The sequence below is a fragment of the Ochotona curzoniae genome, unplaced genomic scaffold (genome assembly GCF_017591425.1).
Source record: "Ochotona curzoniae isolate NIBS_2020 unplaced genomic scaffold, NIBS_Ocur_1.0 contig_291, whole genome shotgun sequence".
NCBI lineage: Eukaryota > Metazoa > Chordata > Mammalia > Lagomorpha > Ochotonidae > Ochotona > Ochotona curzoniae.
Genome location: NW_024465649.1, coordinates 7,314,870 through 7,332,247, shown reverse-complemented (window position 1 = coordinate 7,332,247; position 17,378 = coordinate 7,314,870). Strand labels below are relative to the sequence as shown.

Sequence of the window (17,378 nt, the reverse complement as noted above, 5' to 3'; positions counted from 1 at the left end):
TTATTATAGGATATTAATAGAAATGAACATCCATATTTGCATATCCAAAGTACAGATTGCAGTTTTATGTATTTGGCAAAGAAGGATTTTTTGATTATCAAGAGGAGCCCCGAAGTGTCAGTTGAAGCCATACAACTGTGTTGTCCAAAGTGATGAGCTAGGTATCAGTAACTCCATTAACTCAGATGGTAAAAGTTCTGAAGATCTAACTAACACTATGGGAGGAATGAAAACTTATTCATGTCATGATATTTAGCTTTATTAGAAAATAATTGAACCGTATTTTGTTTCATTAGTTCTATAACCCTTTTCTTACTTGGTATTATTCCTTGACAGTCATTGACAATCTGAAGAAATACAGGTCAGGAGTCTGGTTCAGGCAAGTGGAAGTGGCAATACAAAAGAAAAAATATATATATACTCATAGATTTTTGATACTGAATATCAGGTTGAACAGTGTGAAAGATTGGCTGTCATTGTGGGTGCAGGTGATTTTGTTTAAAAGAAAAAAAAAATCCAGGAGATACATTGTTAAGAAGTGAAGAAGTATTCCTCCGGGCTGTGGTGATTTGAGACAGAAACAAGACAAAAAATGCAAAATGTAAAGAGGAATTATCTTAAGAAAATCCACAACAAGAGCAGATTATCTGTAAACCCAGTTTCTAGAGGGAAGACGGGGTTCTCTAAAGAAACAGCACATGCACATACATACGCACACACACACACAATGGATCATGCCGTTTCAGAGGATGGGGCGTCCTTTTAGAGGAACACACACACACACACACACACACACACACACACAGTGAGTCCTTTTAGAGGAAAAACACCCACACAGAGTGAGTCCTTTTAGAGGAAAAACACATAAATGCCTAGCAGTTCCTTTGAGAAGAATGAACATGCACACATACACACACACACACACACACACACACACACACACACACACACACACACACACAGCATGGCCTTTGAGAGGAACAGACAGACACACATGCCTAGGAAGTCATTTTAGAGTAACACACATACACATACATAGCAAGTTCTTTTAGAGGAATGAATGCTAGCAGGCGTGTGCACGCACATATTACACATGCCTAGCAAATCCTTTAGAGGAACACACACATAGCGAATCCTTTTAGAGGAACATGCATGTACACACACATGCACACACACAGTGAATCCTTTTACGGGTTTTAGAGGATAGTGAGCCCAGAACCTGTAGGCTCAGCCAGCAGGCTGCACAGCTGAGAGAAACACTCTTGTTGCAAGGTTGACTACCGCAGCTGGCTGTGTCTGGGAGAGGCCCTGAGTTTTGGATAAGACCCATCCACTGACAGTAAGATTCTACTGGTAAAAATGTGCATCTTTCTAAAAACAGAAAAAAATACCTTCACAGCAGCACCCCTGTATATGTAACTATCTGGGTACTATGGCCTATCTCTGTTGACACATAAAATTAGTCATCCCACCTGATATCTTTTGTTCAGGGCTTTCCATTATTTAATCTGATGTAAAAGGAAGGTAAATTTACTTTGATAGTTTTGAATCATTAGCTAACTCAGTGCAGTCATTTCTGGTAAACACTTGTGTAGCAGCATATTACTTCTGCATCAAGCTAAATTGTTTTGATGATTGTCGCCTTTTCTGGGAAAAGTTGAACACAAGTAACATTAATTTGCGCAAGAGAAAATGCTTCTAAGGTCAAAATAAATGAATTGAAAATGGGGAAGGCATTGTTCTTAGTTACCTTAACCAGAATGATGACTTCTAAATTAAGGCAGAATGAAACCTGAAAAGCGAGGCACTAGACTATAGTTTTATTGTTTCTGTCTGTGTTTTTAAATTTCAAGATGCATCCTTCGAAAAGATCTCTGCCCCCCAACTTTAGTTATATTATCTATAAAATAAACATTTAGAAGGGACATTTATGACAACTTCTAGCTAAAACTGAAATTTTATGACTGTTCAGAGGATTTAGCAGATTCTTTAGTGTCGATTATACTTTCTATTTTATTCATATAATGGCTATTTCTCTGTGATTAAGATATTTCTCTTTACATTAATATTGCTCAATTCCTTACATATAGCAAGCATCCAATTATTTAGAATATTTTGTATTAATATAATTCACAATGCATTGCCAGATATTGTTACTGAAAACCTTATTAAGGAGACAGGAATGTGAGTGTTCAAGTCCTGGTTCAACAGCCCTCCTTCCCATTCTAGCCTACTATAATATACATCCTGTGTGGTAGTGCAATGCATCAGGTCATTGAGTTCCCACTGATGTGGAGCAACCAGATTGAGTTTCTGGCTCTCAGATTTGGTTTGGCCCACCCCTCGATATTTCTGGCATTCAGTGTGTGAACCAGTGAATAGGAACTCGTCTCTCATGCTCTCAACAAAACAAAACAATTACTGCAGAGAAATTTCACATAGTGATTTTTTTAGATCTTTAATAGTTAATAAACTAGGTGTTTACCAGGTAAAACTGAACTTGTCTTTGCAGATTTCTCAGTTAAGTTCATTCTACTCAAATAGATTTCTTTTGACTTTGCCATGTGTTAGTGTCAGCTCCTCGTGTGCCCAGTTCCCTGGATAATCTCTGTTAGGGTGCTACTATATTGAAGTGGAGTATCATGGAAAAACATGAAGCACACATTATTCATATATAATAGTTATTAAATACTGTTTTTTTAATCCTAACTATTGGAACTTTTATACCTTTTGATAGCAGTATGCCTACAATTAAATAATCAGTAACTTTTTGTTTTATAGAGGTCAGTAATCACTTCTGTAGTTAAATATGAGAGATTCTAAGCTAAATTCTTGAGAATCATGAAAAATCTATTGGGTTCATTTAAGTAAGTTCTTTCCCCTCTTGGTAAGCCCAGGTTTTAAAGTATGAAGTAACTTTTTAAATCATTTATTTCTGTATTGTTTATGTTTAAAGATTTTTAATATTCAGCATTCTCCCTTTTGTTTTTAGTGATGTAGCTTGGTTTAATGAATCTTGGTTAAGCCGAATTAAAGAGGATGTTGGGGACAATCGGAGAATAAAGGTATGCAAAATAGTAGGAGAAAAAGGATTCAAATAGTAGTCTTAAATTTAACACTAAATATTTTCTAAAAGAGTAAATTTGCAGGTGCATTTTTTGTGTATTGTTTGACTTTTGACATACCCGTATGTTCTCATGCACTTTTAGCATCCTACCAAGATGTTAAACATTTCCATCAATTGAAAGCATGCACAGGCCCCCTCCCAGTTCATCCCCAACCTGAGCCTGGGCAACCACAGATGTTTTGTATCACTGTAGATTTAATTTCCAGAATGTCTCATAAATGAAACCATATTATATACACAGTTTGAATTCTTTTACTCAGCGTGTTTATGAATTTTTTCTATGTAACATTTTATTACATTGATATATCAGCATTTGTTTAGTTCATCACTGAAGATACTTGAATTGTTTCTGTTTTTAGCTGCTGTGAATACAATAATGATGTTTCAAATATGAGTCTATAGAAATGTTTTTATTTTGAGTAAATTACCAGGTTGAATTGCTGAATTGTTTATACTTAAACGAAACTGACAACCTGTGTATTTTTTAAGTCAGTTTTGCTGTAGTTGTCAAATGTTTGTTTTACATAGCTTGTCTAATCTGTGGACACTGGTTGTTCTTAACTATTATTATGCTAGCGATATGCTAATGAGTGATCTGTTGTTTAGCTTTCTCATTGTAATTCATATGTCCTGTTCATGAGTAGTAGTTTTTCAACTTAGAAGCTAGATATGACTATGGAGTGTTGTATTTTTTTATATTCCTTCCAGAAAGTTGGACTTTGTTCTTGCAGGCAGTTAATCCGTGTGATCCTTTTAAAGCTTGTTGTTAGGCTTCCCTAGGAGGCAAATCAGTTACTCTTTCCTCTTGGGTTTAGTTAGAAGCTCTCTACTGGGTGGTAATTTTTGAGGGGTCTTTAGAGGACGGTTCCTGCACAGAGCATCATCCCTTCTGTCTTAATAGTAGGAATTTCAAAAGTTTCTTTATCTTTGTAAGTTTAAGCTTATAGTTGAAATTGCTGTTTGAAGTTTCGGTTTATTAGTTCTTTGGACTGTTGTTTCCTGAGTTCAGAAAAAAATTTTTTCACCTATGCGCCTGCAAATTGGCATCTACTATAGAATCAAAGATGTCATTACACCACTTTCGAACTCTTTCTTCCCCATGGCTTCTTCCATTCGTGTGCCCTGGTTGGCCTTCCTGAGCTGTTCCAGGTGTCTCCTCAGCTCGGTGAGAACATCAGGCCTTGTCTCATTTCCGGCTCCTTGTGCCAGGGCCAGATCATTGCCTCAAGCCGGAAGTCTTCCCTCCACCCCCAGTCCTCCTCTAGAAAGCAGAATTTTGTACTTCCCGTTGTGTAGAGCTTTGGAAAAAAAGTTTTTTTTAATATTTTGTCTTACCTGCTAGTTATTGTTGGCAAAAAAAGCACATGAATCTTAACCTGCTGATCTCTGGAGGTGGACATGTTCAGAATCAAGTGTTAGCACAGGCCCTTGAATTCATTGTGACTCACTTTAAGTACAGTTATCTTAGTTAATCAAACAGTGATTAAATCACTGGTATTTGAAAACATGCCACTTGCTATTACTTATAGAACTCTAGTAATTGTGGTATCATTTTTATTGGGAAAGTTTCTTGTCTTTCACATTGACATAATTTAATTTTATTATGAAATAATAATATATTTCTTATTCTTTTTTCAACTTCAGGCTAGTAATTTAAAGAAGGTCCTTCAAGGAATTATGAGTTATTACCATGAGGTATGAAAAATAACTGACCTTAATTAAATATAACATGTTACATGATAGTTATATTGTCATAGAAAAATGGGTAGGCTTTTCTTTGATGACCATTTACAGCAAAATAATTCACAATTGGAATATATTTTATTGACAATTTTAAACATTCAGATTTTGTGAAATTAGGCTTCAAATTAGATGTGATGATTTGTACAATAACATTGTATATTAATGATCTTTGGATCATTTATTTTATCAAATAGAGTTATGCCTTGGTGTTTATCCCCAGGAATAGGCCCCAGGACTTCCTATGGATATCAACATTTTGAGATTCCCAATTCCATTATACAAAGTAATACAACATTTGCACATGCAGAAACTTCAGAAAGATCTGGAAAACAAATTTTAAGTTTTCTTTGTTGCAGAAATTGTTGAAATTCCATCATAGTTTTTTCATAAGCTATATACTTCATGGACTTCTTGGAATCCCTTTGAATGCCTGGGTTTCTATATAATTGTTACATGTAAAGAAATGATTCTTTTAAAATAATTTTTTGATTCTTGGTTGAATTCACAGCTTAGGCACCTGTGAATGTGACAGGCTAGTGTTCATCACATTACAGAATGGTAGTTTGATTTTTTTCTCATACAGCATCATAATGTATTTTCTATTAGGGTTATATTATAGAAAACTTTATTGTTTAGTGATTGGAGACTTTTGAATAGATTTTGCAGTTAAATTTTTTTTTAATTTTTGAAGTCATACAATTAAGCTTACCTATTCTTTAAAACGTTTTTTAATATTATTGGATATTTTTCAATTCATTAATGACTAATAATTTTCAAGCTTTTTTAATGCTAAGAATCTTGTTAATAAGTTAAATTAAGAAATGAGAGATAAGACAGGAAAATTAGCTCACTGGATTTGTTTATTTGTAAAATTGCAATGCTCTATACTGTGCTTCTCTATTACTCCACCATATGTATGTGTATCAAAGTGTTTTTAGTCCATTTTGACTTAGCATAAGCCTGGTCTTTCTGTAGTGGAAGGTCATAAGTGTTATCACAGCAGACTTGACTAGGTACTTACATTAAGAAGATCTGGCTTTCTGACGGTGGAATTAAGGATACTTAATGCAAAACCCGAAGCAAGTTTAGGAAGGATTTGACTGACTTGGCATTTGTTGATTTGTTTGAGTTGTCACATAAACCTGTATTTATAATCTTTTTTCCTTTTGATAATTAAATGTAGTGAAATCTATATAACCAACATATATGAAGGCTCTGATTTATTATTTTGTTGTTGCAGTTTTTGGGGCAGCAGATTTCTGAAGAGCTTATTCCTGACTTAAATCAAATAACTGAATGTTCTGATTCTGCGGAGCTGGGGAGGCTGCTCCAGCTTATTTTAGGTTGTGCAGTCAACTGTGAAAAGAAACAAGGTAAGTGTGTTTCAGTCTTTTGATGATTTCCATTTTCCAGAAACAACTTATAGTGATATACAAGGTAGCATTAAAATATACTATTACAGCTTGGCAGAAAGCACTCTGAATTGTAAAGCAGATCTAAATGCTAGCCCATATTTTCCATTTAAATGAAATAGATTTTTAATATTCCATGTGTTCCTGGACTCTTAGATTCATATTCAGTGGCTAAGTACATTTGAGTCTATTTCAGTTTAATACAGCTAGCTCTTGGGAGTTAGTGGGTTTTGAACCAATAATGTACCTATTTATTTGCCACACCTATTTTACATGTAGGTAGACCATGAAATTGATTCAGTTATTCATAAATATTCAGCTTCTGAAGTAAAATCTAGTCTGCTTTCAGAGGAATACCTGATAAATGTGAACAAAGTTTCTGCATTACATTGTTAAACACAGACTTAGGGATCCACATCCTGCTGAATGCAAAGAAGCTCATTTTTGATTATTTGTCATTGATAAGGTGATGAACTGAACAGATCCACATTCCCCTCAGGTTGATGATTGTTGTTGGTTTTTTTTTTTTTTAACGTAGACTTTGGAAAAGGAGTGTTGTGTTCTTAAGTTTGAAAAATACTTCAAGCCAGGCGACCTTCAATTACTTAGTCAACACCATTCAACTAAGGGAGAAAGGATGTAAACAAGACAGATTGTATAGAAACAAATTCAGAAAAGGAAATATTAGGACAAGTGAAATCAGTTGTAATTCATCTTGTAAGCGAGGCATAAGGATTGGGCATTGGAAAATCCTGAGATTTGTCCATTTCAGTTATTAGCTAGCGTGTTTTTCTGCAGGTGAAACCTATGCTTTCTGTAGGGTTTTGTTTTTCACTTAATAAATAATGGCAAAGATATTAGATTTTCCTTAAATATTAAAGTGAGTGACATTTGCTCATAGAAAGTTAAAACTTCCATAAATAGTTAATGTTAAATTGGCAACTAGTAACTTGCTTATAAATCCAATTATTTTCTCTTATAATTGTGATACTTTTTAATATTTTTATTTTGTTTTTATTGCTTTCTATGATTTTTAACTTATTTCTGCTTGATCTGTCTGATTTGTTAAATTTTTTGGGGTTTTTTTAGTACTACTGCTTTTTGGTTATGATTTGATTTTATCTTTAGGTTTTTGGGTTTTGTTGTTTTTCTCTTGCTTATGAAATCAACTTTTCTCTTCAAAGCAATAATTGACTAAAACTTCAAGCTAAACTTTTCCCTTAAGATGATGATTTTAAAGTGTTCTACAAATTTTGGTATAGGTAGTGCTTTCATGGTTTCGTTCTAAGCAGCCTTAAGCACTTTTGTCTTCATGTCTTAAAAAAAGATAATTTTTGGATATACAACTTTTCAGGTGTCTGGGATTTGAGCCCTTGTTTTTGATTCCCGTTTGCTGCTAAGAGATACATTGACTTTTATTGGTAGTCAGCAGGCGATGGCTCAAGTAGTCGGATGCTTCCTGCTCACATGAGAAACCTGGGTCGAGTTCAGCTTCCCTACTTGTTTTGGCTTAATTGGCAGCTGTTGAGAATTGTTTAGGGAGTGAACCACTCAATGCCATATCTGTCTTTTTGTCAATCTACCTTTAAAATAAAATAAAAACAAAAATAAGCAGGGCCATATAATTGAATTTTTTTAGGGGTATATGAGTGAGTTTTCATTTTTGATTATGAATAGGTAAGTGGAAAGGTTATTTGTAATTGATTTAAAATTTAAAACCAAGACACATCTAGAATATATTCCACTTCTACTTTGCATTGAGAATTAATTTTTAAAATCATTGTAAGATACCTCAGCACTCTCAACCTTGGAAAAATGATCTTGTTTGATTAACAATGCTTTGCTTAGTTTTGGTGGAGCATGTGATTTTTATGAAAGTTTCAATCGGGTAACATCCCAGCATCCAGAAACTGCCTTGGAGGATATTGCTGCAGTATCTGTGCATTTTCTAGTTAATTCATGTTTTCCCACTCAGTGACCAGGTACACACCAGCATTTATTAGACAGTTTCCTGTTCTTAACTTCACCAATTAAAGGAAGATTTGGAGAACGTTTTAGAAATTTCTGAGAATAATCAATTACAAAAAGGGTTGGAACATAGTAACTCCTTAACCTTTTAGAAAAATAATTTTAATTAGACATACCTGGACATAATTTTAAGTCTGCAGATACAAGGTGTGCTCCTTCTCATGGGACACTCCCATCCCCCTTAATGCCAAGGCGGAATCCCTTTGTTCATGGCTCGTGGGTGTGTGGTAAAACTCTGCATGCAGAGCTGGTGTTCCCAGGAATGAGCTTCCTGCTCAATAAAGTGGAGCTCCCTGGTTCTAAAACTACACCTGCAGCTCTTGTCCTGATTGTCTTTAGATTCACAGCCTACCTTACACTTTCTTATTTGAAAAAAAAAAAACAAACCAAGGCTTCTTCTATAGGAACAATATGTTTTCTAGTCTGCTTGTTTCTCTTCAGTGGACATGTTGTGAAACAATAATGCAGCATAGTGTCTGTGGTGAATGTTTACATTCTGTTAATTTAATGGCTAAGATACTATGGGTAAAAAGTAGATTTTTTTTCAGATGTGACTTTTTTTCACCCATAGAACATATTCAAAAAATAATGACACTGGAAGAGTCTGTTCAACATGTGGTCATGACTGCTATTCAAGAGGTAAGTTATGTCTGGTTCAAATAAGGACGAGAACCCTAAACAAAATTTTGTAAAACTTTCCTTTTACCTTTTATAGATGTTTGTTTTTCTTTGTATGCTGTTGGCTTTTTTTTCCGTTTGAACAAATTTGAATGATTTGTCTCAATTTTTGGCGATTTAAAAATTTTTTTGCAAAATTTCTCAGAAGCCGCTCAAGCCTATTTTCAGTATTTCTACACTTTGAAAGGCGGTTGGTAATTTGATATTGTCATATTCCTTTAAATAGTATCAGCTAAACCAGAAAAGCAATATAAATAACCTCTGAGTGTTTTTGTTTTTATTTCTGCTCCCTTCTCTCCCGATCAGGGCAGACTTTCCTGAGACTGTAGTTAACATATGGTATATGAATGTTTAGAATGTTAGGTCATTGGACCAGATGTGCTGCTGCTTAGGGCTCAGAGCCAGGTAACGTGGGTTTTGGTTAGTCTAATGATCTGTACTGAGCCAGAAGGATTCAGGATGTGTGGCTCAGGAGAGGAGGATGTAGAGGAGACTGGAGGGCCAGCCAAGAGAAGAATTGCACAGTTGGGTAAGGAGGGGCTTCAGAGACAGCACAGGGCTTCAGTCGCCCATGCTCTGAGTTAATGTTTGTGTTTTGGGTTAGAAGCATTACTGTATATGAGTAAGTTTGCCTTTCATGTGCAAAAAACTTATTTTAAATGGTTCATTTTTCATATAATTCCTGTTACTAAAATGACTTCCTAAAGTAACAGTTTTGTCATTTCACAGGTAAATTTGTGCTACTGATGATTCATCTAAAATTATTTAATGTGTTGTGTGTTATTCAGCAGTATGGCTTATATTAATGGTTTATAATTTTTGGTATATAACTACTGTGAATATCTGCATATTTCAAGCATAGTTTACTTATAATGTCCTCATTAGGCATTTTTATTTTTATTAAACCTCTGGTACAATTTTTATATGAATGTTGTGTTTAGAATCATCAAGCTAAAGCAAGGGAATGCTAAATACAGATCACTTTATTGTCCTTTCAATTTAATTGTTTAAACTTTTTCATACTAGTTTTTAAATTCTAAGAGCACACTGATACCTCCTTCTTCTCTCGCTTCTTTCCTCCTTCATGAGCTCTTTTCCACCCCTTTTTCTTGTTTTTGAGATGATGTAATTTATATTTACAATTCAGTGAAAAACCTTAACAATGTGCTGAATAGGACGTTTGCCAAATAAAAATCCAAAAATACCATAGGTTAAGGGGAATGCAAACAACAGTTATAAAGAATAATTGAATGAAAAGTTTATAATTTCATAAGCATCACATTATTATCCTTAATTTTGCTTTTCCAGCTGATGAGTAAAGAAATAATGAACGCATCTACGAATGATGCTGTTGGAGAATTAGAGCAACAGGTGAGCATTTCAGTACTTGAGCACAATGTGTCTGGGTTCCTTTACCGGCAGAAGGCTCATGTGGGAGAGGGCAGGTGCACAGATTATTTCATCCTTGAAACTTAATGTGTTCTGCTGTAAGATCTCACTTTAATGTCCCTACGTATTCCGTGCATTCATTCATGACTGCACTTACGTTTGGTCTCTTTGTGATCATGCTTGAGGATTTGAGTGGCACTGAAATTCTGGCATTTCCTTCTGACACCTATAATACGTATTTGGCCCATGCAAGATGGTTATGCAGTTAAGTCATAGAAAGTTTTCAAAGTCCCACGAAGTTTTATATTTGCCTGATGTGGTTGTTTGAGTTCTGGAGGATGAGATGTAGAAATAGTCCTGGACTCCCAGCTCCTTTAATTCCAATACAGAAGTCAATACATTAAATACTTTTGCTTATAATTTTTCACGAGTGTCATCAGTCACCTCAAGAAGTATTTCAAATTACATTCATTTCATGGCAATTTTGTCTAGATGCCAGCTTGTTTGTTCTAATTATTTTGGGTGTTAAAATAAATAATGCCACTTGCAATACATTTTAAATTATTTCACAAGGCATTAAATAAAATTTTGTTTCTGTGCGATTGTAGCTTTAAATATTGATGAAGCAGTAGCTAATTCATACTTAGAGAACAGCAAAGGCTCATCTGTTAAAAGGTGAATTATAAAACGGTTTCAATTTTCAGTGTGTAAGTATGTTACATGAAGAACAGCTTTCTCTGTTTGTATCAAGATGTGATTTGAATGAGTTCATTTTATATTTCAGCTTAAAAGGGCCTTGGAAGAACTTCAGGAAGCATTAGCAGAAAAAGAAGAGCTGAGGCAGAGATGCCAGGAATTGGATATGCAGGTATGGGAAAGAGATGGAGATAAAAAATATTGCCTCTTTATATTTGCTAAGTATTTTTTAAAATGCTTGTTTTTTGAATGGCAAAATGACAGAAAGAAACACAGAGAGAGAGAGTGAGAGTGAGCAAGAGATTGTCCCTCTGCTCATTCCCTTATTAAATGCGAGAAGTTTTCCATCTCCTCATTCATTTAGCAAATGACCCAACATTTGGAACTGGGCCAGATTGAAGTGAGAAGCCAGTAACTCTTAACTGGGTCTCCCCCATACCTAGCAGGAATCCAGTCACTTGGACCGTGATCCACTGGCTTCCCAGGCACATGAACAGGAAGCTGAATCAGAAACAGAGTAGCCAATTGCACTCTTGGTTTTGGGTGTTGGCATTTCAAGCTGTAGCTTAACTTGCTGCACCACAAAGCTTGGTAAATCTGCTTTAATGAATTATCTGATATTGTGTTTCACAGATTAAGGGCCCATTTAAGAGGTTTCTTACAAACGTCCGTATTTGATCATGGATCTTTTACATTTCTTATATTTTTTGTATTTCTTATATTCTTACATTTTTATATTTCTTTTTGGAAAAATTGCTGACCTGTCTCTTAGAGAAAATTGTTCTGCTGACTTCAGAATTTCCATTACTGAAATAAGGGCTCAGTTTTTACATCTGTTTCTACATCATGGTGTGTTTAGTGAATATTCAGTCAAGTAATTTGCAGAGGCACTTCATAATTAATGCCTGGCCCTGGTCAATTCAAGGGCATGCTCTTTCTCAACATCTCTTATGTATTTGTATTTCTGTTGCTAGGGTCAGGAAGGCAGAAACTCTTCCTTATTTTGAATCTGGATCACTTAGAATTATTATTCATGACAAATAAACTAGGTTGCTTACAGAACAAGTATACTCTGAATTTAGGAACAGAAGGCTGTTTGTTTAAATTTTCTGCTTAAAGGCAGTCTTCAGCTATTGGATTCCTTATTTGCAGACCATGTTTTAATTTTATTGTGTTGAGGGACATGAATTGATCGTAGCAAACTTGTACCTTTGTAAATTTTCACAATCTTAGCTGTAATTTTTAAATGGAAAAGAAATAGAACTCAGGGCTAATGCTTATTTGAAATAATACTTCCTCAGTTTTAGTTGAAAGGAATATATATATGTTGTATCTTGACATTGATGTGATTTTACACATAATTGACTGCTTTTACGTTCTCCAAATGATTACAAAGGCCCAAAGATGGGCCAGTCTGAACTAGAAACTGGGGACCCAATCCTGGTCTTCCATGTGGGTACCAGGGACCCTACTCTTTGGCAATTACCTGCTGTTTCCAAGGGTGCACATATAGCGAAAAGTTGGAATTGGGTTCAGAACTGAAAGTTGAACCTAGGCACTCCAATATGGTGTATGGGCATTCCAAATCAGAGTATTATCCACTTGGCCAAATGCCTGCTCCTGCTCACTTAAATCACTAATAGCTTCAAGGTACAAATGGGAATGATTTAGGTTTTTATTATGGATTCATTAAGCTGTTGTCTCCCAAATATGTGATGTAGGACTGAAAATTTTCTGTATGAAACTAAAATAATGACTTTTTATCTAAGTATTGTTTGGTAGTAGGTGAGCAGCATTCTTAGATTTAGTCCATGCCTAAGAGTGCTCATTAAATTTTCAAATTTCGATTTGCTAGTCAAATTTTAGAGACTTAGAACCACTTTCTTCTCCAAATGAGGACAAACATACCATTTTAAAGGTAGTTGTACGTGGAGTTCTTCATATATATGTATCTATTTCTTTTGTTTGACACAAACCTTCTGAACTCTGAATTCCAGGCTTGTAAAGATCCTTACACATGATCTAGTCTGATTGGCCTAGCAATTTAAAGGTGTAGTCAGATTTAGAATACAAAACTCTAGACATTAAAGATATTTGGATGCTTCTATTTGTGTGTTTGATTTTTAGGTGACTGCACTCCAAGATGAAAAGAATTCACTGGTGTCTGAGAATGAGATGATGAATGAAAAACTCGATCAGATGGATGGCTCTTTCGATGATCCAAATACAATGGTCGCAAAAAAATATTTTCATGCCCAGTTACAACTAGAACAATTACAGGAAGAAAACTTCAGGTAGCATCACTCGTGTTAACTATTAATGTTGCACTGAACTAAGTGTTATGTTATTATGCATAGTACCTAAGGATTATGATATCAACAGCTGATTTTTAGGCATTGTTATGTGTTTAGGACACTGATTATGTAATTGTTGCTAGACAGTTGGAATATTTATGTAAAATTGAAATGATAGAACAAGGCACAGGATTAGGAACTCATGTGCTTTGTGCTTTCCCAGCAGTTATTTCGCACTTTTTCATTTTTATTAGCAGTCTGTGATGTAGTTTCTGAACCAGTGCAGGATAGTTGGAGACATGTTCTTTACCCCTGACAGCTTCAGTGCCTGACTCCCGGGACAAGGGCATTCCCCTATAAACTGGTACATAGTGAGCACAACTGGGAAGCTTGTCGTTGACACAATGTTGTTGTCTGCAGACCACATTTATATTCCATTAGTTAAGCTCAATGTCTTTTATCGCTTGAATCCTTACCCAGAATCTAATTCCTGACTGTGCTTTGTGTTTAATAATGAAAATTTGTATTAACTAGAAAAATTACTTATTTTCACTTTATTTGAAAGGAGAGAAGGAGAAAGGGGGAAAGGCAGAGACTTTCCATCTGTTGGTTCACTGCCCAGATGCTTACAGCGTCCGGCTAGGATTGTTTCAGGCTGAAGTCAAGAGCCTGAAATTCAGTTTGAGTCTCCGAGGAGGAATAGCAGGGAATCACTGTTGTTTCCCAATGTGATAGAAGGAGTTTGGGACCGGAAGGGAACTAGGACTCCAGCCGGACACTCTTGAGATTCCTTGTTCTAAACAGTATCTTAGCAGTTGGAGCAAATGCTCACCCAAATCAAGGATTCTTATTGAACAGAGCTTACATCTATTGTCAGTTTTTCTTGAATCCCAAATTGTCTCACATTTTGGTCAATAGGAAGTCCTTAATGGACCAATATTCCTTCAACAGCTTATCTTTCAACAATTATCACATGTGTCTTAGATTTTTCCTTATCATTTTAAATTGAAATTTCAATTAGAAGTACAGAATAAGGGCCTAGCCCTCATCTTAAACAGGCTCCCATATGGGTGACAGTTCTAATCCCAGCAGTCCCACTTCCCATCCAGCTCCCTGCTGGCAGCCTGAAAAAGCAGTCAAGGACATCCCAAAGCCTTGGGACCCTGCACCCACATGGGAGACCCAGAAGAAGCTCCTGGCTCCTGGCTTTAGATTGGCTCAGCAATGGCCATTGCAGCCACTTGGGGAGTGAATTATCGGACAGAAGACGTTCCTCGCTGTTTCTCCTCCTCTCTATATATCTGACTTTCCAATAAAAAATAAAAATAAATCTTAAAAAAAGTAGAGATTAAGCAGTGTTGCTACCTGGAAGTAATAATTCAGAACATTGAGTGTACTTCTCTTTTTTGTTTCAAGATTAAATGCTGTAAAGTGTCTTATCCCTTCAGTTATTGTCTTTCAAAGTGGAATTAGAAAAGCAGCTTTGTGATTTGCGCCTTGGGCTGCCTTTCTTTTTTTTTCATAAACAGATGTGATAGATTACCGTGAGTTGAAGCCACCTCCTTATTCTGTATAACACTAGGACCTTGTTCGTTCACTCTTGCTAGGATTTGATAACTGGAAGTCAGACTCCCTCTCGTCTGCCTTTCCCTTCCCAGACTTGGGTTAAGAGTGAATGATATAGCTTCTGCAGGTGAGGAAGAACATGTGATATTTGCCATTCTCTGTCTAGCTTATTTAACCTAATATTTTTAAAAATGAGAAATATAATAAAAGGGATTTCAGTTTTTCAAGTGAAATATTTAAGTGTAACTGAAGATTGGTGCCAAAAATGTTTAAAATAAATAGAGATATATATATCTGTTACCATTGGGTCAGTAGGCTCAACATCATAAAAATACTTAAAAACAGAGAAGGAAAATCTTTATAGGTGTTATTTCCCGTTAATAAGGCCATGTTCCAAAAGGAAAACCAATGGTGGAAATTGCATTGTAAGTGCTTATTTGTTTTCATTGCTCAAGGCTTGAAGCTGCAAAAGATGATTATCGCATTCATTGTGAAGAACTTGAAAAGCAGCTGATTGAATTTCAGCACAGGAATGATGAGTTGACTAGTCTTGCTGAAGAAACAAGAGCTCTGAAAGATGAAATCGATGTTCTTAGGTATGGCTTGCGTAAGCACGATTCCATCACTGCTCCTTGCTACCTAGTCACTCTGGGTGTTGGCATTTGACTAGCTTCATAGAGTTGCTCCTTTGTTCCAGACATTGGTCAGTTTTATCCAGGCACCTCATATTTACCTCTTTTATACAGATTGATGAAATTACAGTTTGATGAATGTATTGTTGTGGCTTAGGACCAGTTTCATACTAGAACTATTAACACCAAAATGAGATTTAACTTTTGGCTCTGTGTTAGTAAACAGACTAGCCAAATATTTGTATTTTCTATTATTTTTTCATAGTAATATTTAAAATTTTTTCCATTGTTCATAGATGTTTGAATCTTTATACCCATTAATTCAAAGCTGCCTGTGATAGTGAAGTGTTTTTATTTATTTGTGTATTGATTTTGCTTCAGTCCAGTTGGTCAGATAAATGCTTTGCCTGACAGATTCACAGATTGAGTCATCTAAAGCATATCAAATGCTGAGTACAAAACTATGCTAAATACCAGATTAAAAGCAAAGCTCGGAATTATTGTTTTATGCAAACAATAATTTTCCTGTACTTTTTCTATGCTTTAATACATTTTTATGCAATGAACATATGAGACATTTTGATTCCTCCAGTGTGTTAAATTTAAAGCCCTTTTCTTTTGATGGCTATCTAAAAAAGTTGAATTTTAGATTGTTTTCTTAAGGCTGTGCTCAGTTTGCAATTTTAACTTCTAGCTCTCTCCTTGCTTTTGTTTTGTTAGAAGGTTCAATTTTGTAGCCAGAATAAAATTGCTCTGTGTATACACTGATTTCTCATGTGCGGTCTTTGTTATTATAGAGCTACCTCAGATAAAGCCAATAAATTAGAGTCCACTGTTGAGATTTATCGTCAGAAGCTACAAGACCTAAATGACCTTCGAAAGCAGGTGAAAACTTTACAGGAAACAAATATGATGTACATGCATAATACTGTCAGTTTAGAAGAAGAATTAAAGAAGGCAAATGCAGCCCGTACACAGTTGGAAACATACAAAAGGCAGGTAAGAAAAAGACTGAATTTTGAATAATGTTAAGAGTGCAGCTTTATTATTCCCTTGCATCTTTTCAGAGTATTGTAGAACTTAAGAATTCTGTATAATAAATTATGAACTTATTCTGATTAATTTCTCTACTCTGTTATTTTAAACTTCGATCACTGGTTTGAGTAATCTTGTTGTTTTACATTTTTGTTTATTTTTAAAGATTTATTTATTTTTATTGGAAGGCAATATACAGAGAGAAGGAGAGACAGAAAGGAAGGTCTTCTGTCCAATGATTCCCAAGTAGCCACAATGGCTGGAGCTGAGCCAATCCAAAGCCAGGAGCCAGGAGCTTCTTCCAGGTCTCCCACATGGGTCCCAAGGCTTTGGGCTGTGCTCAACTGCTTTCCCAGGCCACAAGCAAGGAGCTGGATGGGAAGCAGGTTTGCCAGGATTAGAACCGGCCCCCATATGGGATCCTGGTGTGTTCAAGGTGAGTACTTTAACTACTATGCTATCATGCTGGGCCCTACATTTTTCTTTTTTGAGCTTTTTTTGTTGTGTTGAGATTTTATTGTTTATTAGCATTTCTGGTAATATATATGTAGAGAATGAAATTATAGCCTAAGATATTTTGCTTTGCTATTATCAAATAATCCAGAGAAATATCAAATAAGAGGTTTGGGGGCCTTATTAATTGAGTATTATGTGTATTTATTAAATATTATCAGGCTGTGGTTTTTGTCAATCTGTGAGACTAAAATGAGACTAATTTAGTATAGACATTTGTTTAGTTTTATGATGTACCCAGCTTTGAAAGACTATTAATATTGCA

General features: G+C 35.4%; 1 protein-coding gene across 1 annotated transcript in view; it reads left to right on the top strand.

Annotated features, from left to right (window-relative positions):
• The window catches only part of HOOK1 (hook microtubule tethering protein 1), a 55,427-nt gene that overhangs the window by 11,961 nt on the left and 26,088 nt on the right, over positions 1 to 17,378 (top strand). Inside the window, exons 3-11 of the mRNA XM_040978473.1 lie at positions 2,993 to 3,065; positions 4,772 to 4,822; positions 6,111 to 6,243; positions 8,882 to 8,949; positions 10,297 to 10,359; positions 11,162 to 11,245; positions 13,201 to 13,367; positions 15,389 to 15,529; positions 16,363 to 16,564. Coding sequence (XP_040834407.1) covers positions 2,993 to 3,065; positions 4,772 to 4,822; positions 6,111 to 6,243; positions 8,882 to 8,949; positions 10,297 to 10,359; positions 11,162 to 11,245; positions 13,201 to 13,367; positions 15,389 to 15,529; positions 16,363 to 16,564 — 982 coding nt within the window. The remainder of the gene's footprint in view (positions 1 to 2,992; positions 3,066 to 4,771; positions 4,823 to 6,110; positions 6,244 to 8,881; positions 8,950 to 10,296; positions 10,360 to 11,161; positions 11,246 to 13,200; positions 13,368 to 15,388; positions 15,530 to 16,362; positions 16,565 to 17,378) is intronic.